The sequence below is a fragment of the Cucurbita moschata genome, unplaced genomic scaffold (genome assembly GCF_002738365.1).
Source record: "Cucurbita moschata cultivar Rifu unplaced genomic scaffold, Cmos_1.0 Cmo_Scf00034, whole genome shotgun sequence".
Classification (NCBI taxonomy): Eukaryota; Viridiplantae; Streptophyta; class Magnoliopsida; order Cucurbitales; family Cucurbitaceae; genus Cucurbita; species Cucurbita moschata.
In genome coordinates this window covers 1,252,638-1,271,310 of record NW_019268550.1, presented here as the reverse complement: position 1 = coordinate 1,271,310, position 18,673 = coordinate 1,252,638, and the positions used below count along the sequence as shown (strand labels likewise).

General features: G+C 39.6%; 4 protein-coding genes across 7 annotated transcripts; all 4 read left to right on the top strand.

Annotated features, from left to right (window-relative positions):
* Nucleotides 1–9: 9 nt before the first annotated feature.
* LOC111430486 (BRASSINOSTEROID INSENSITIVE 1-associated receptor kinase 1-like) lies at nucleotides 10–6,459 on the top strand. 2 transcript variants are annotated; one of them, XM_023066734.1, is made up of 12 exons: nucleotides 10–518; nucleotides 1,104–1,236; nucleotides 1,336–1,407; nucleotides 1,799–1,942; nucleotides 2,694–2,765; nucleotides 2,856–2,927; nucleotides 3,014–3,093; nucleotides 4,045–4,173; nucleotides 4,262–4,603; nucleotides 4,833–5,227; nucleotides 5,600–5,934; nucleotides 6,106–6,459. In XM_023066734.1, exons 1-11 carry the CDS (start codon nucleotides 434–436, stop codon nucleotides 5,912–5,914), a joined length of 1,839 nt encoding a protein of 612 aa, XP_022922502.1. In that variant the 5' UTR covers nucleotides 10–433; the 3' UTR covers nucleotides 5,915–5,934; nucleotides 6,106–6,459. The 2 variants fall into 2 exon arrangements, with proteins under 2 accessions (XP_022922502.1, XP_022922501.1); XM_023066733.1 differs by having other exon boundaries at nucleotides 5,600–6,459.
* A 1,051-nt stretch (nucleotides 6,460–7,510) lies between these two features.
* On the top strand, nucleotides 7,511–11,079 carry LOC111430488 (probable anion transporter 5). Of its 3 annotated transcripts, XM_023066737.1 has the most exons (3): nucleotides 7,511–7,831; nucleotides 8,030–8,145; nucleotides 9,415–11,079. In XM_023066737.1, the coding sequence occupies exon 3, from the start codon at nucleotides 9,543–9,545 to the stop codon at nucleotides 10,869–10,871; it is 1,329 nt and encodes a 442-aa protein (XP_022922505.1). In that variant the 5' UTR covers nucleotides 7,511–7,831; nucleotides 8,030–8,145; nucleotides 9,415–9,542; the 3' UTR covers nucleotides 10,872–11,079. The 3 variants fall into 3 exon arrangements, with proteins under 3 accessions (XP_022922505.1, XP_022922507.1, XP_022922506.1); XM_023066739.1 differs by lacking the exon at nucleotides 8,030–8,145; XM_023066738.1 differs by having other exon boundaries at nucleotides 7,511–8,145; nucleotides 9,503–11,079.
* Nucleotides 11,080–11,614: 535 nt separating this feature from the next.
* LOC111430489 lies at nucleotides 11,615–13,330 on the top strand. The gene has a single exon (XM_023066741.1). It carries the CDS (start codon nucleotides 11,737–11,739, stop codon nucleotides 13,024–13,026), a length of 1,290 nt encoding a protein of 429 aa, XP_022922509.1. The 5' UTR covers nucleotides 11,615–11,736; the 3' UTR covers nucleotides 13,027–13,330.
* Nucleotides 13,331–15,217: 1,887 nt separating this feature from the next.
* Nucleotides 15,218–18,539, top strand: LOC111430805 (probable inactive receptor kinase At2g26730). Its single transcript, XM_023067217.1, has 2 exons — nucleotides 15,218–16,957; nucleotides 17,744–18,539. Exons 1-2 carry the CDS (start codon nucleotides 15,727–15,729, stop codon nucleotides 18,412–18,414), a joined length of 1,902 nt encoding a protein of 633 aa, XP_022922985.1. The 5' UTR covers nucleotides 15,218–15,726; the 3' UTR covers nucleotides 18,415–18,539.
* Nucleotides 18,540–18,673: the final 134 nt, after the last annotated feature.

Sequence of the window (18,673 nt, the reverse complement as noted above, 5' to 3'; positions counted from 1 at the left end):
AAAAACGAAAACAATGACAGAATAGAAAGGTAAGCCCTTGAGCCTTCTCTTCTTCCGTTTCATTTCAACCCATCCCAATTTCTCTGCAATTCTCCCTCCTCTCTTTACCCCATTTCAGCTTCTTCCTTATGGAACCCTTCAACCTTTGCATATTCCCAATGTCATCTCTTTTTCTTCCCCTATAGCACTTCCTTCATTTCTTTACTTCAGCTCTCATTGGTCCTGTTGCGGTCAACGGGGCTCCCTTACGTTTTCAGCAGCTTCCTCGAAGCTTCCCTCATAATCAATTGGTTAACGAGGGCGGAGCTTTGGTTCGAGGATTCTGCTGGGCTTTGATTGATCTCTTTGCGCTCCCGCTCCTTCGAAATCGCTCTGCCTCGTTATGTGAATTTGTTTCTAGTGTAGATTTTAGTGCCTGATTTTGGTCTGCGTGATGTTGGGGATGTTGGGTTCTTCGTCTTCTCTGTGGATCATTTTGACGCTTGGTTTTGTTTCGCTGCTCTCTGCTAATACCGAAGGTATTTGCTTCTTCAACTTCTCGTTGTTTCTCATCCGCGTGGCTAATCTTTGCTCATTCAGTTTTGTTTCTGTTTGACCATTTGATGCTGTTGATAATGACAATATGAATGTGACCCATCTGTGTCGTTTCGCTTGTTTGATTGCCGGGAAATCTGATATGTAGAGATTAGGATGCTTGGGAATTATTTAGCAATCTGGGCATAGCTCAAATCAAACAGTTCTAGATTTTTTCTTTTGGTTCCATTATATCGCACATAACTTTAGTACAGGTCGACCCATGCGATTACATTTTGGGATAGCAATGCACAGTTTGGAATAAGAAGCATGGTTTAGGTTTTTTGCTGGAGATTTTTCAGTATGTTGCTAATTTATCGGATAAACCTTACAATATGGTAATTTAATCGAACAAGAAGTTCTGTTGGGTCGAGACTGGCTTTCTAAAGATTGCAACGCCATTGTACCAAGTTTGTTTGTTTATCCCTTAACTTTTCATGTTTGGTTAAAGTTTTGAATGCATGAACTGGGCTGTGATTTTGTGCGTGCTTGTTTATTGGACTAACTTTTGTGAACTTTCGTGGGGGCAGGCGATGCTTTGAATGCATTGAAGTCAAATTTACAAGATCCCAACGGTGTACTGCAGAGTTGGGATCCTACACTGGTTAATCCCTGCACATGGTTCCATGTTACCTGTGACAGTGATAATAGTGTCACTCGAGTGTAAGCTTCTACGCCTACTAGGAGCTTGGAACAAATGTTGTTTTTGGAATTTATTATTATGAATGCTGCCCCTCAATCTTTTCCCTTTTATTTGTCCAGTGATCTTGGAAATGCAAATCTATCTGGCACGTTAGTTCCACAACTTGGTGATCTTCCGAGTTTGCAATATTTGTGAGTGTTCAACGATTTGGGCTTCCACTGATCCTTTTATTTTTGATTCTCCATCTTGATTATGTCTCTCCCTGTCTCTCCTCTCTCTTCCTGGCCGGGTTGTGGTGGTTCAAGGAATTTATAGATCAAGTTTACTTGTGTTTTATTTATTTATTTTTTCTGATTGATGAAGGTTATTAGATTCTTACCAAATTTCATGATTTACATTTCTCATAATTGTTACACATCTTAGTCTTTATGCCTTTATCGAGGGTTGGATTAGAAAGAAGTGATAGAAACTATCTAAAAGATCCAAGTGACTGGATATTCTTATAAAGTAAAAGTGAGGAATGCAATTTATTTATGATAATTATCTTTGTTGCAAATAATTTGAACTCGTTTAATATGACAGGGAACTATATAGTAACAATATTACTGGAGAAATTCCGCGAGAAATTGGGCTTTTGACAAACTTGGTGAGCTTGGACCTTTACTTGAACAATTTAACTGGTCAAATACCTGTCACACTTGGGGAGCTTGGAAAACTGCGTTTCCTGTATGGTTACACATCCTTAATCTTTTCCCCCTTTAGTAATCTTGTTTTTCCCCCTTTAGTAATCTTGTTTAGCGTCTTCATGCTTTTGCTACGTGGTTTAGCTGTTTTATTTACTTTTTTGAGAATGAATTTTTGTTTTGTTTAATCTTTAACCAGTAATGTGATTTCATTAGGAAGAAGAAAAAAATTCAAGGGAGTAGTTAACTTTTATTTCGGCTCGGTAGTAATTAATGTCAGATTTGAAAAATATGTATAAAGTAGATGTGTATTATTCTAACTATTCGTAAAAAAGATGTGATTAGTTGGAATCAAGCACATCTACCTTATACATGTTTTTTAATTTAATGCTCTAATTTTTTAGAATGAGGGTAGTGCACAATGGCTCTCTTTGTGCGTAGTTCCAAGCAAAGAGACCGGAGAAAGAATTTACATTTTGGTATTATCTACATCCACCTTCACTGCATGCTTTATATCTATATTTGTCTCCATCCAATCAAAGATGTCTATGGGAACTCCGCTTTCTCCTATGAAGTGGCTTTTATCATGACAAATATGGAAGCGTTTCGATTGTGAATGAAAAGAGGAGGGCTTTGTACCAGCTTACGATGGAAAAAATAATGTTATAAGTTATATGTCAATGTGTCATTCTTGCTTTACACCCCCCCAATTATTTTGTTATATTTCTGTGCTTTTTTTGAACTCACTATTAAGTGGATCTCTAACATGGTTTTCTTCTTCATATGTGAAATAGGCGTCTTAACAACAACAGCTTAACGGGAACCATTCCAATGTCATTAACTAATGTTAAATCCTTGCAAGTCCTGTGAGTAATATGCTTAATATTTATCCTGAGGACCAGTAATTCTTGCTCTTTTTCTGTTTTAGGTAACATTATCATTCAACTGTACTGCAGGGATCTCTCATACAACCAGCTAACTGGAGATATTCCGGTCAATGGTTCTTTTTCTCTTTTTACCCCTATCAGGTAATAAGCTTTGTATTTGTATTATTCTTCTTCTTTATCATATTGCAGTAGCTCATTAGAGTTGCTGACAATCCTTCTCCATGCAGTTTTGCTCATAATCTTCTTAATGAATCCACTGCACGTACACCACCACCTCCTTTACCTTCTTCACCAAGCCCCTCATCAGGTTAGTTATCACATATATTACTGATGTTCTTGTTTATTGTGTGTGTGTGTTCCCAAGCCTCTTAAAAGCTTTAAGGTCTTCAAATGCGTCATTGGCTCAGTACATTTTGACTTCTATTTTCCGATATTTTCTTGTGGTTGTTTCATCAGGAAGTTGTTTCGAAGGGTATATTCTTTTTTATATTTTTATTTACTATTTACATTAATTTAATATATAATAAATTTTAGCAATTTAAAAATATGAGGGATATACTTGATTAATCATTTTAGAATGAAGTGAAAACACATGGAAGCAGTAAATATATTTGCTCAGCTAGCTGTCCTGCTGGCAGTAACTGTAATCTTTTAACTTCAATTATTTCTTATTTGCTTCTGTACCATATGCCTTGTTCATTTTTTTAGAACACAATTATTTCCTGTGTTCTTCTAGCTGCCATTTACAATACTAAACGTGTTCAAATAGCTATAGTCAATACTTGACTGTTCAAATTTGGCATTTGAAGAAAAGTTTTTATGGCTAAACATGGTTAAAGAATTTATTTTGGAAATATGGTTTGAGATAACCCATAAGATATTAGGAGACGAACAATCTGAGTGATGTGACAGATGGGTGTAGTTAAATATACATAAAGCTGTTGCTTGGCGTTCTTCATTTTCTTTGTTCAGCAACGACTATACAACACGACACCTTTTATTTATTTATTATTATTAATTTTTATTTTCTGCGTAAATTTTGTTATTAATTGGGTTTTTGGCTTTATTCTCTTAATTGAAGTTTACTTTCTTGTTTTTGTTGTTACTTCTAAATTATCAACCAAAAATTTGTTTCTAAAAAAAGAACGAAAGATATATATGGTCCTTTGTCACTGTTGATTAAACTATGACTTGCTCTAACTTTGGCTTCTTTCTATGACTTTGTTATCTTTCTGTTCAATTTGGTGCATGGCCTTAGGCAATAGTGCCACTGGAGCTATTGCTGGTGGAGTTGCTGCTGCTGCTGCTTTACTGTTTGCTGCACCAGCTGTTGCGGTTGCTCTGTGGCGTCGGAAGAAACCACAAGATCATTTCTTTGATGTACCTGGTCAGTGTACTTAGCAGCAAAGTTATAACAATGTTATGTTCCTACGTCATTTTAGAGGATTCTTTATTCCATTTCAATTCTTCTACAGCCGAAGAGGATCCGGAAGTTCATCTTGGTCAGCTCAAGAGGTTCTCTCTTCGTGAACTACAAGTTGCAACAGATCATTTTAGCAACAAACATATTCTTGGTAGGGGTGGTTTTGGCAAGGTCTATAAGGGACGGCTGGCTGATGGATCTCTAGTGGCAGTTAAAAGACTTAAAGAGGAACGTTCACAGGGTGGGGAGCTGCAATTCCAAACAGAAGTAGAGATGATCAGTATGGCTGTGCATCGTAATCTGCTCCGCCTACGTGGCTTTTGTATGACACCCACTGAACGGTTGCTGGTCTACCCATATATGGTTAATGGAAGTGTAGCATCATGTTTACGAGGTACTGTTTCATAGCATACTGTATATATATTATGGATCTTAAACATCTGAATAGGGTTGCAGTCAGAAAAAAATATTACATACTGGACAGTTCTCTCGCTCTCAAATCCAAAATCACATGAAATGACTGTTTGCGAGATCAATGAATGAAAATCAACATGTTCTGCACATTCATAGCACATGCTGAATTTTCGCATGATACTCTTCTTTTTGGTTTTATATTATTGCAGAACGTGGAGATTCACAGCCTCCACTTAATTGGTTGAATCGAAAACGCATTGCTTTGGGATCGGCAAGGGGGCTTGCCTATCTACATGATCATTGTGATCCTAAGATCATTCATCGCGATGTGAAAGCTGCAAATATTTTGCTTGACGAGGAGTATGAAGCCGTTGTTGGTGATTTTGGGTTGGCTAAACTCATGGACTACAAAGATACTCATGTCACAACTGCTGTACGAGGAACAATTGGGCATATAGCGCCCGAGTACCTTTCGACAGGAAAATCTTCCGAAAAGACTGATGTTTTTGGGTATGGGGTCATGCTTCTTGAACTCATAACTGGACAGAGAGCCTTCGATCTTGCCCGGCTTGCAAATGATGATGATGTCATGCTTCTTGATTGGGTATGTTTTGCCTTACCTCAATATTTTTGGATTCTCTTCATTAATATTTTGGCACCTATGAATTATATGGTTTAGTTTATTAGTTTAGTACACTAAAACGTGACAACTTCATACAAGTACAATAAATTAAAGGGTTTTCATAATTTAGTTTATCAGTATCTCTCAAGGTTGCTTCCTCAACCATTTAGGAGTACGTCATTAAGGCGTCGTAAGAAGTATTTGTTCATCTCCTTAGCATCGAAATAGATGGGTATGAATGTGGATGCCTTAAAAGTTGTATCATTCAGCCTTTATAGTTACTTGATGTACATACAAAATAGCTTGGACTCTAGGGAAGTACCCATTTTTATATTGACGCTGGGGGACTTACAGGTGAAAGGACTTCTGAAAGACAAGAGGTTGGAAACACTAGTTGATCCCGATCTTGCGGGAAAATATCCCGACGACGAAGTCGAGCAGCTTATACAAGTTGCATTGTTGTGCACACAAGGAACTCCTACAGAGCGGCCTAAGATGTCAGAGGTCGTACGGATGCTCGAGGGCGATGGTTTAGCTGAAAGATGGGAAGAATGGCAGAAAGAGGAGCGGTTTCATCAAGACGTAAGCCGCAATCCCCACCCGAGTGCAACGTGGATTCTCGACTCTACTGCTGAAATTCCTCCCGATGAACTGTCCGGTCCAAGATGATTTCTGGAAGCCCCCCTACTGTAAGTTAAAAGTGATATATGTGTGTATATCTATCATATATACGCACACATATATCACATTTGTGCATATAGTTTTCATCTTTTATTTTTTTCTGGAAAAAAATAATTTTATCACAATCTTCTTCCCTGTTCATCTTGTATCACATATCTGAGTTTAAGCAAAATTTGTAGAGGGGTTGCTAATCAAAATTACCAACAAACCAACTAGGTTGCACAATGCAGGAGAGATAATAGGTTGCCACTCTCCTCCCTCCTTCAAACAACTCTTTTAATTTTTAAGAATTCAGTTCATTTTTCAAATTTGATCTCATAAAGTGATGCTGCATAAATGTATTGGCATCCCTTCCTTCTCTACTGATATAAATTTATATTGCATCACTTTGATGGATTGAATTTGATGAATCATTGAATTCTCACAATTTATTCTCTCAGGATTAGATTTTGTCATACAAGAACAGTGTTTGTATCTTGATTTCTGGAGATCCCAGAGTACATATTCTTATATTCATCAAGTCGTTTGCCCTTTCCTGTCTTGTTTTTCTTTATTTTCTTGACAGATTAGATTAGATTAGATTAGATTAGATTAGATTAGATTAGCTTAGATTAGCTTAGATGCATTTTGTGATATTCCACGTTGGTTGGGGAGGAAAACGAAACACCCTTTATAAGGGTGTGGAAACCTCTCCCTAGCATACGTGTTTTAAATCCTTGAGGGGAAGCCCAAAGAGGACAATATCTGTTAGTGGTGGGCTTGTGCCAACGGGTAGGCTGTTCCCCGAAGAGGGGTAGACACGAGACGGTGTGCCAATAAGGACACTGGGCCCCAAAGGGGGAGAATATGGTAGTCGTCCCACATCGATTGGGAGAGAACGAAACATCCTTTACAAAGGTGTGGAAATCTCTCCCTAACAAACGCGTTTTAAAAACCTTAAGAGAAAGCCCGACAGCTAGCGGTGAGCTTGGGCCATTACACATTTTGATAAGAAAAACAAAAACAAAACGTTTTTCAGTGAACAACTCTGTTTAAATATTCAATATCCTTTTGATTATCTAGCCATTGGGTTATAATAGCTGTTCTTTGGCTTCAACCTTCTCTTCAGCTACAGATTCTCAGTTTACAAGCATCAAGATGCAGTTGAGTTTTTAGTTCTGAATCTTCTGTATCATAAATTATTATTTTAATTTTATGAATATACTGATGAAATATTTTTATCTACGACAGAAAATGAATTTTGTATTGAACCGTACACGATTCTATATGGCACAAAAGAAGAAAAGAAAAGGAAAGTCGTGAAGAAGGATAGCTATACTTTTTCTCGGTATATTATCCGTCGTGAAATATATATTAGGTGTGCATAAAAATTTTGGAGATATTATCCATCAATATTTCCAAATGTTTTCCATAATGACTTTATTATCATTAATATTTTAATTATTAATTTCGAAATTAAGTATTCTAACAAATTTAAAATTATAAAAAATTAATTTATTTAGTATATCTGTCAATTTTAATTTTTTTAAAAAAAAGTTTAGACTAAATAAATAAATGATATAGAAATACAACATCAGTTGATTCTTGAACAAATACATAGGGTGGAGTATGAAAGCATCGATCTTGACCATGGAAATTAATGCCTTATTCGCTCGGATTGGCTTAAAAGACATGGGGAATCGATTCCTGAGAAGCGGCCCAATTCCTATAATTCTGCCCCACCCTTACCTTCTCTAATCAGATCTCTATGCCAAGAAGGAAAAAAAGGAAGAAAAACTTGCCGCCGGTTATCTCTTCCTTACTACCGGACATCGCCGCCGGCCATACCTCCGACCATTGGTCTTTCGTTTATGCCGAACGCCGGTGGGGGGTTCTTTTTCGCATGGTGCCGGATTTGTTTGAGAGGTAAAAGAGGTGGGGAAGTTTGGGTCGGGGTTTGAACGGGGTTTTTGGAATTTGTTTGTTGAAAGTCGCAATTTCGATTTGATTTTTTTCCCCTAGGGAAGCCCAATCGCGGTGCTTAAACCCCTATTTTCTCCGCGTTTTTGCACGTCAATTCGAATGGTTCTTTCACAGTGCAATTTTGCTTCCGAATTCTTCTAGCATTCAACGAGCTGAGTTGACTTGCTGGTTTTGGCTCTGATGGAAGCCTCGTTTCTGCATTGGGTCTCTGTTGCTTGAATTGTGTTCTCCCTCTGCTGAATCGGAACCATTTTTAGGTATAAACTGCAATTGTTCCTCGTCCTTGAGGTTTACTTTTAATTCGTGGATTTATTTCTCCTCCCTTACGATGTCTGCTTTCTGCTTGTTTGTCGCTTCGATTAGGAATCGTCTGTTTGATCGATGTAGATCGTAAGAGCATGAACTATCTTTCATTTTTAGTGTATTTTCAGTCCTTGTTCTTCACTCGATGTGCACTTCCTCTAATTCATTCCACTACTACTTTCTGGAGCCGTTTTACTTTTCGTTTCCAGAGGAATTTTTTCGTTTCTTCGTAAATCCGGATCACATTGCAAGATTTAAATGAATGTGTTTGTAGTCACTCCATCGACTTTACTGATCAGAGAGGGTTTAAATGATGATTTTTGCAATTCTTAGATCTGGTGTTGAATAAGATCATACTATCTGCCAATGAATCCATTTGTTGATAGGAATATTTCTGTAACAGCCCAAGCCCACCGTTATTATCTTCGTTGGACTTTCCCTTCTAAGCTTCCCCTCAAGGTTTTAAAACGCGTATGCTAAGGAGAGATTTTCGTTCCCCTTTCCAACCGACGTGGGATCTCACAATCCGCCCCGAATGGTATCAGAGCTGTTACAAATGGTATCCACCTCGAACGGTATCTGCTAGGGGTATGCTTGAGCTATACAAATGGTATTAGAGCCAAACACCGGGCGGTATGCCAACGAGGACGCTGGCCCCCAAGGGGGTGGATTGTGAGATCTCATATTGGTTGGAGTGGGGAACGAAACATTCCTTACAAGGGCATGGAAACCTCTCCTAACAGACGCGTTTTAAAACCTTAAGAGGAAACCTGGAAAGGAAAGCCCAAAGAGAACAATATTTGCTAGCGGTAGTGGGCTTGAGCGGTTACAATATCGATTTACACGAGAAACGTTGAGGAAAGAAGTCATCTATCATCCATTAGTCTATTATTGTGCTAACTTATCTTCTTTCTAAGCAGAGAAGTAATGAGTAACTTTCTTATTCATACTTAAGTTGTAGTCAAGGAGATGAACAATATTAACAAAAGGTAGAACAGCTATATTTCCATCTTTTGGTAGTATCCTTTCTACTGGTTCTTCTAAGCGAAAAAGTACAGTGAGGCTCAAAATAAATGTGTCCTTTCATCTACCAACGTGCGACACGTACTGTTTGCTTGATTTTCCTTGATGTGCAAAAGTAACTTGAAGTTGATTTGGTGCAATTATTTTGTTCACATAAGAACTTGGTTTCATGTCCTATATTTTTCCTCTCCTTTTTTCAGGCCATTTTTAGAATTCTAGATACTGTTCGAAGATATGAAGTTTTCAATATCCTCTGAGCCACGGGCGATTTTGCTCCATCTTCAACAGTAAAGGTTCTTAAAAGCATGCGTACATTTGTTGGTGAAGTATGTCAATAATGAAAATTCCGAAGCGTTATTGGATTGTTCTTTTAACCTTCATCTGCACATCTGTTTGTTACGTGGAACGTGTTGGCTTCTCGATTGCTTATACCTTTGCAGCTGATGCTGTCGGGGTAGACCAATCAAGCAAAGGCACTATTCTTTCAACATTTTACTATGGATATGCCTGTTCCCAGGTTCCTGGAGGGTGGGCTGCTCAAAAAATTGGAGGTAGAAGGGTTCTTCTGATCTCATTTATTTTATGGTCCCTTACCTGTGCATTAGTTCCACTGGATCCGAGTAGGGTGATGGTCTTGGTAATTGCTCGGTTGCTTGTCGGTGTGGCTCAAGGTTTCATCTTTCCTTCAATCCACACTGTTTTAGCTCAGTGGGTTCCTCCTCATGAAAGATCAAGATCTGTATCTCTTACAACCTCTGGAATGTACCTAGGTGCCGCTGCAGGCATGCTTATCCTTCCAAGCCTGGTAAAGTATAGAGGGCCTCAGTCAGTATTTGCTGCTGAGGCATTGTTAGGGGCCACATGGTCTGTGCTTTGGCTCAAGTATGCAACCGACCCTCCACGTTCCGAACATCCCAAAGCTGCTGCTGCAGGTTTTGGTGAACCCCTGCTGCCAATCAAAGGAAACCAGAAAGTAAGAGTAGAGAGCGGAGGAACTTCAACACGAACCTCAAACATCCCGTGGAAGAAAATCTTGTTGAGCTTGCCAGTTTGGGCAATCGTGGTAAACAATTTTACCTTCCATTATGCTTTATATGTGTTGATGAACTGGCTGCCTACTTACTTTGAGCTTGGTCTTCAACTTAGCCTCCAGGAGATGGGTTCCTCTAAGATGTTGCCTTATCTTAACATGTTCTTATTCTCGAATGTCGGTGGGATAGCTGCTGATTACTTGGTCACTAAAAGAATTCTATCTGTTACTCGAACCCGGAAATTCTTGAATACCATAGGCTTTGCTGTAGCATCAATGGCACTGATGGCTATCCCCATCTTCAGAACTTCTGGTGGGGCTATCTTCTGCTCATCTGTGGCTCTTGGTTTCTTAGCTTTAGGGAGAGCAGGATTTGCTGTGAATCATATGGATATCGCTCCTCGATATGCAGGTATCGTCATGGGAGTCTCGAACACTGCTGGTACGCTAGCTGGTATCGTCGGGGTTGACTTAACTGGCAAACTACTGGAAGCTGCGAAGGCTGCCAATTCAGATCTCTCAAGTCCAGAAAGCTGGAGAGCAGTTTTCTCCATACCTGGGCTGCTCTGCGTTCTTAGCTCTATTGTATTTTTGCTGTTTTCAACAGGTGAGAGAATTTTTGACTGAGGTAAGCTTCCTTTTTTCTTCGTGGAACTTCCTCGCATACACCATTCATGCCAAAAAGAGTTTAAAAGTGGAGTGTAGGATAGGAGGAAATCTTATTACTTCATATGCCTCATGTTTCTATTTCTAAGTTAAATTTTTTTATGAACTAAAAAAACTATGTACCATCTTTTAGCATCTTTGTAGTTGGTAATTGGTATTTCTTTTGTCACATTTGTTTCCGTGAGAACTACAAATTTTGTAACATCTGCCTCATTGGTTGGAGAGGGGAACGAAACATTCTCGTGTGAAAATCTCTCTTTAGTAGACACATTTTAAAACTGTGAGGCAGGTGGTGATACGTGCGTGCCAAAGCAGATAATATCTATTAGCGGTAAAATACTATCCTTACACATGCTCAACGAGGATTGAGGATCATCACCCGAGACGCTCTCAAAGGTTTACACAGTAAGAATTTCAATATGCAACAATATGGTTTGGTACGTACATATCTCAAAGTGGTCTCTACTGTTCAACCATCAATTAAATTTGAGTTAATACGGGGCTAAAATGATATTTATTAAAGTGAGTGAACTAAAATTAATTAAATTAAAATTGAAGGATCAAAAGAAATAAATAGAAGGTCAAATTTGAGAAAAAGAAAAATAAAAAGGAAAAAAAAAAAAAAAAAAACTTGGTTTGAGGGCAAATTTGGGACTTTTGAAAAGTAGAAGGTCAATTTTGAAAAAAACAAGAAGTGGTAATCCGAAAGTAGGAATCACTTGTGTATTTGTCTCCAGGATTGACCCATTGGCTTCGTCGTCCCCCTGGAGGCAGGGGGCTCAGATCAACGCCACTGAAGAAGAAGCAGTAGGAGCCTTTACACCCAATGGACTTCCACCGGAATCCCTCCCTCAACAACCGCCATTCCTCCTCCCCCTCCTCCTCCTCCTCCTCCACCACCGCTGCTAACAATCCCTCCGCTTCCGTCTCTGCCACCACCGCTACCGCCACCGCTGACAGCGACCCTATGCACTCCTGGTGGGAGTCCGTTTCCAAAGCTCGCTCTCGTATCCATGCCCTTTCCTCTATCCTTCCCCCTCATTCCGACTCTTTTTTCCTCTCCTCCGTCGCCGATTCCGACCGCCCGGCCCTCTCTCTTCTATCATCTCATGATGCTTACTTCGCTATCTCCTCTGCCCTCTCCTCCTCCGCCGCTGGATCTGGTTCTGACCCTCTTTGCCACTGGCTTTACGACACTTTTCTCTCTTCCGATCCCCATCTCCGCCTTGTTGTTCTTTCTTTCCTTCCTCTTCTTTCCTCCTTGTACCTTTCTCGAGTCCATTCTACTTCCTCCGATTCCTCTTCTCTCCCTTCCCTCGCTGGCTTTGAGGCTGTACTTCTCGCGCTTTATTCCTCTGAGGTTAAGTCTCGGGCTGGGAAGCCTGTTTTGGTATCGATTCCTGATCTTTCGCAGCCTTCTCTCTACCATTCTCCTCGGAATAAGCCCGATTCTGGTTCCCAAGCTCAATCCAGGCCGTCTGTTGGGGTTCTTTCCCCTTCGCTTGAACCACAGAACGCAGTGAAGTCGACCAAAAGAGCTTGCATTGTTGGCGTTGCTCTTGATTGCTATTACAAGCAGATCTCGCATATGCCGAGCTGGTCGAAGCTTGAATTCTGCCGATCTGCGGCGTCATGGGCTGGGCAAGATTGTTGCTGCAAGAGAGAGTTTGATAAAGAGGATGATTTGGAAATTAGTGGGTTTTCGGAGAAAAGGACGTTGGAGTTTGAGGATGAAATAGAAGATGTTTCGGAAGAAATGGGCAAACTACAAATTGAGAAACATGGGAGCAATTCAGATGATTCAGAACCTAAGAGGTTCAGAATTCCGCTGCCGTGGGAGCTTTTGCAGCCAGTGCTTAGAATTTTAGGACATTGTTTACTGGCTCCTTTGAATTCGCAAGATGTTAAGGATGCAGCTTCCGTTGCTGTCAGGTGTTTATATGCGAGGGCATCTCATGATTTGGTACCGCAGGTAATATTGGCAACTCGCAGTCTCATTCAACTTGACAACAGAGCTCGTGCGGCTGCAAAGGCTGCAGCATCAGCAAATTCTTCTTCTAATGCTAATACACCCAGCAAAGATAAGAAACCAGAAATCCTATTAGTCTCAAAGTAAAAGATCTGAATGTCATTTGGTGTGCAGGTAACATGTTGTATAGTGAATCTGAAGCGGTTGAACTTTACTTTGTTTAGGTTAATACTGTATGGATGTCTGTATTCTTATATGATGGTTCAATCTCTCACCAAATTACAAGCCTGCTGAGTTGTACTTTATAGGGTTTTATAGTACTTGTGTTTTGTGGCTGAGTAGACCTCTTTGGTTAGAATTTCACGTGCTTGCTTATACATGGAGGGTGATTTTTTTTTGTTACAGTTGGTGTGTATCGTCAAGGCTATAAAAAACTCAAGTTTTATACGTTTGTCGCGTGCTCCATTTCGATATTGATTGTTCAGATTTATGCCATAGACAATTCATTTGTGTTTATCTATTTAATCCATACCAATGTTCATTAAGTTGGGCAGCTAGAGCTAAATTTCGTTTCTTGACTTTAGTTTGGAAATTTAGATTACATGTTAAACAAATTATCTCCTTTATTGGTAATGATAGATGGTATTCGTTGTTTACATGCTTATGACCCGTCTGATTACTTTATCTCTGAAATAACATCCTTTGATTTGGTGGTGTATTCTGAACTTCATGTTCTAAGGTGTCACTGTCCCCTTTGCTAATAAGGGGGAATGATATCCTAAGTAGTAGAGTTGTCGAGGGGGTAGGTCTTATGTTTTTCCTGATATCTTTATTGTCTGGTGACTTGCTTTTCTGGGATGTTCCTAATGGTTGAGTTCGGTCGGGTTGCTGGTCCACAGACCCGTTTCGTTACCATAGTTCCGTGTGTATTAGGCCCTCTTTTTTATATCAATACCTTGAGAATGGAAACAAAACCACTAAAAATAGCTATTCTTTCTTTGGAAGTGGCTAAATCAGTCTAAGGAAGAAAGAGCTCCCTCCATTTAAGGGTAGTTTCAGGTACTGTACTAAGAAAGATTTCTGTCGCTGCTAAAGGTCAAATTTTCACTCGGTTGTTGCTAAAGGTCAAATTTTCATTCCATCGTTTCACTCGGTTCTTCCCTATTTCTCTCTCTTAAACCACCTTCTCCTCATCTCAAACTAGAATCTACTATGGACCCACTATGTTTTCCACCGTAGAGATAGAACCTTGGGCCTGTCCATTTATTTGGCTCCTTTTTCTTCCCATTCTTCCAAGCCCCCATCATCTAGATACCCAAGAGCGACTCCATTTTTCTTCTTTAGATAGAACTTAGGCTTGCCTTCTGTTTCTTCTCTTCTTTACTCGCTACCCCAGATCACTCTGCTTCTCTTGCACTGAGGTTTATCTGGTCCTTTGCCTCCTGTTTTTCCGTTTTTTCCCTTCAAATCGTTGTATCATTCTGAATTATGTTGAAGTAGGTACTTTCTTGCTTCAGTCAAATCATGGTAGATTTCTTGTTCAAATGTAAGCTGTGGGCGAGAATAATCTCGGCACTTTTACATGATAGATAGTTTGCAAACGGTTGTAGGATTTGGTATTTTGAAGATGTTTTCTCTGGTGCCAAAACATTCTACTGAAGTAGTAATTTCAGATCACTCAGGAACTTCATTCCCCTACTCAGCTCCCAGTCTCCAAATTCTGTTTTTAAGCAGCTGAATGTGGATACTCCATAAATTCTGGCATTGTGATAGTTAAACCACTTCAGTAGCAGTAAATTTTTTTAGCAAATTCCAATGCTAATCTTGTCTCATATGCCCTATATTGTGAGCAGAATACGTCAATGTTTATCTTGTTTCTGGCTACTTTTTCAAACATCAGTTCTTATAATTTTAAGCTTCTTAAAGAACTTTTTCAATGTATATAGATCTTAACTTGAATATCATTGCAACAGTACAGGTTCACCGCTAGTAGATATTGCCCCCTTTGGTCTATTACGTATCGCTATCAACTTCATGGTTTTAGAATGTGTCTACTAAGGAGAGGTTTCTACGTCCTTATAAAGAATGTTTCATTCCTCTCTTCAACCGATGTAGAATCTCATAATCCACTTCCTTGGGTTTCCAGTGTCACGGTAATGCTTCAAAGACGATTGTGACACCCAGCGTCCTCGTTGGCACATCACCCTGTCTGGCACTAATACCATTTGTAATAGTCCAAATCTACCGTTAACAAATATTGTCCGCTTTGGCCCGTTACGTATCGCCGTCAGCCTCACAATTTTGAAATACGTCTACAATGGAGAGGGTCTAGCCCTACTCCGACTAGCGCCTTCTACCGTCCAGTGACCTCACAATCACGATTGTCAAAAAACATGGTTTTACATGTCTAGTACGGTTTCTGTTCAAATCAAACGACTTGAACTTCCAAATCTCATGCAGTACAGTTACAAAGCTACAAATAGGTGAAAGTGAGAGCTCAACAACAATTGACGTGTACTTCTTCACTTGAGATTCGAGTTCTTCACCCACTTTTTATGCTAAAAGAAAAGTACAACTACAAGTCGACATGATTTTACACGTCTAGTACCTGTTCTGTTCAAGCTGGATTGGAAACAATGTCAAACAACCAACCTTGTACCATAGCTGGAATATCCCCTTTTCAACAACAAAAAAAGGGTGAATCATTCCCTTGTTTTTATCTTTAAGATAAACATAAAAAATTCAGATTGGTTAGCTGTAATAGGAACTTAAAACAAAGATGGGTTTGATCTCATCGACATCGTTTAGAAATCTGCTGCTGCTGACATTTGCTCAGAGTTGCAGAGAATGGAGTTTTCTTTGTTGTTCATTGCACCAATACTATTGTTTGGCTCTGTTGCAGCTCAAGTTGATACTCTTGTTGGCTTTAATGGAGATGAGAGAGATGCCCTTTATGCATTGAAGGCAACTTTCAATAACTCTTTCCTTAACAGAAACTGGACTGGAACTCACTGCCACAATAATCAACCTCCTCTTTGGTTTGGCCTTCGATGCGTCGATGGCCGAGTCACGGCGCTATCATTGGATAGTTTAGGATTGGTGGGGAATATGAATGTCAATGCATTAAGTAAGTTCACTGAATTGTCTGCATTAAGCTTGAAGAACAATTCCTTATCAGGAAATGTATTCGATTTCTCTTCCAACAAGAAGATGAAGGCTATAGATCTATCATCCAATGCGTTTGATGGGCCAATTCCGCTTTCCCTTGTGAGTTTGAGTTCATTGGAATCATTGCAGCTTCAAAACAACAGGCTTACAGGTTCCATACCTGAACTCAATCAGTCTTCCTTAACAGTATTCAATGTCTCAAACAACAATCTCAGTGGTTCAATTCCAAGAACAAAGGCTCTTCAGTCGTTTGGCTCGGACTCCTACCGTGGCAATCCCGGACTCTGCGGTCCGCCCTCTGATGCTGTCTGCAACTCAATCATAAAAGGGTCAAATAACACAGCAGCACCTCCTGATACTAACAAAGCCACAGAAGAGAATTCTTCTTCCAAGCCTCGTGTCACTTTGTTGCTAGTTCTTGTTGTTGTACTTTTTTTTGTTGCTAATTTATTGCTGCTCCTTCTCTACTTCAAGAAACATCTGGAGATAAAGGAGCTCATAAAGAAGCTAGAAACTAATGAAACAAAGGAGAAGAACAACGAAAACATGACTGATATCTCAATCCAGAACCAAGGGCCTGCAGCAGATGGAGGAGGGAAGCTCATCTTCATGGAGGAAGGAGAAAATTTCCAACTTGGAGATCTTCTGAAAGCTTCAGCTGAGGGACTTGGTAAGGGGATATTTGGAAATAGTTATAAGGCTATGCTTGAAGGCAGGTCGCCAATCGTTGTGAAGCGGCTTCGAGATCTAAAACCTTTGAGCGTCGATGAATTCATGAAGCAAGTACAACTTATTGCCAAGAAAAGGCATCCAAATTTGCTTCCACTTGTTGCCTATTTCTACACCAAAGAAGAGAAGCTTTTGCTCTATAAGTATGCAGAAAAAGGGAACTTGTTTGATAGAATCCATGGTATGCTCTACCTCTATAGATTCTCGTTCTCCTCTTCTTCACTTACATGAACTTGAAGATTTGAGTAAGCTATCTTTTGCTTTTGCTATTAAATCACTAATCATCCCAAAATCTTAAGCTAATGAGTAACTTAAAAACTTAAGCTAATATCTTTTGCTTTGATATCATGTAATATAATTGTAACGGTCCAAGCCCACCACTAGCAGATTACTCTTCTCTTTGGACTTTTCCTTTCGGGGTTCCCCTCAAGGTTTTTAAAACGCGTGTGCTGTGGAGAGGTTTCCACAACCTTAGAAAGAATGATTTGTTCTCCTCCCCAACCAATGTAGGATCTCACAATCCACCCTCCTTTGGGGCCGAGTATCCTTGCTGGCACTCGTTCCCTTCTCCAATCGATGTGGAACCCCCCAATCCACCTCCTTTTAGGGCCCAGCGACCTTACTGACACATTGCCTTGTGTTCACTCCTCTCCGGGGCTCAACCTCCTCGTTGGTACATCGTCCAGTGTCTGGCTCTGATACCATTTGTAACGGTCCAAACCTACTACTAGCAGATATTGTCCTCTTTAGGCTTTCCCTTTCGAGCTTCCCCTCAAGGGTTTTAAAACGCGTTTTCTAAGGAGAAGTTTCCACACTCTTATAAAGAATGCTTCGTTCTCCTCCCGAATCGATGTGGGATCTCACAACAATTCTTTTTTATATTAGTACTCCAACAAAAACATACATACTAAGGTAGATTAGATTGTTCTTACCTTAAAGTAATATTGATACTTACTGTGCCACACAGGAGGCAGAGGTGTGAGCAGAGTTCCATTCAGGTGGAGTTCAAGATTGATTATTGCTCAAGGAGTGGCAAGAGCTTTGGAGTTTCTCCATCTCAATACCAAGCCAAATAGCAGCATTGTCCCACATGGAAACTTAAAATCTTCAAATGTCTTACTTGGTGAGAATGATGAGGTTCTTGTTTCAGATTATGGCTTTGCTTCACTTGTAGCCCTTCCCATTGCAGCTCAACGCATGGCTTCATACAGATCACCTGAATATCAACAAATGAAAAGAGTGTCAAGAAAATCAGATATTTGGAGCTTTGGCTGCCTTCTCATTGAACTTTTGACAGGAAAAATCTCATCTCACTCATCACCAGAAGAATCCCATGGCATTGATTTATGTGCTTGGGTGAATAGAGCAGTTAGAGAAGAATGGACAGCAGAAATATTTGACTCAGAAATAGCATCACAAAGGTCTGCCATTCCAGGAATGCTGAATCTATTACAGATTGCAATACGTTGTTCTAATATTTCACCTGACAAACGACCAGAGATGACTGAAGTTGTAAAAGAAATTGAAAGCATAAAACTTACAGAAAATGGAGAAGAATATAGCTCTTCCTTTGATCGATCCTTAACAGATGATTCAATGTCCACTGTTGGCTCAGGCATTGCAATGGACGAGAGATGAAAGATGCAACTACTTTCAATCCAAGACTTCAAAACCCATCTTGAATTTCCAAAATCATTTGCTTCTACTTTGTTGGAATAATCAAATAATGCTCTAATTGGAGCATTTTTGTAATATATAAAACTTTTAAGTAAAAAACACTTCAAAAATTTTCTAGAAAAATGAAGCATTGTTTAGCTAATAAAAACGCTTTTAAGACATTGATAGCCAACTCTATCTGCACTATTAGTTGAAACATTAAATAATCTCAAACAACAAG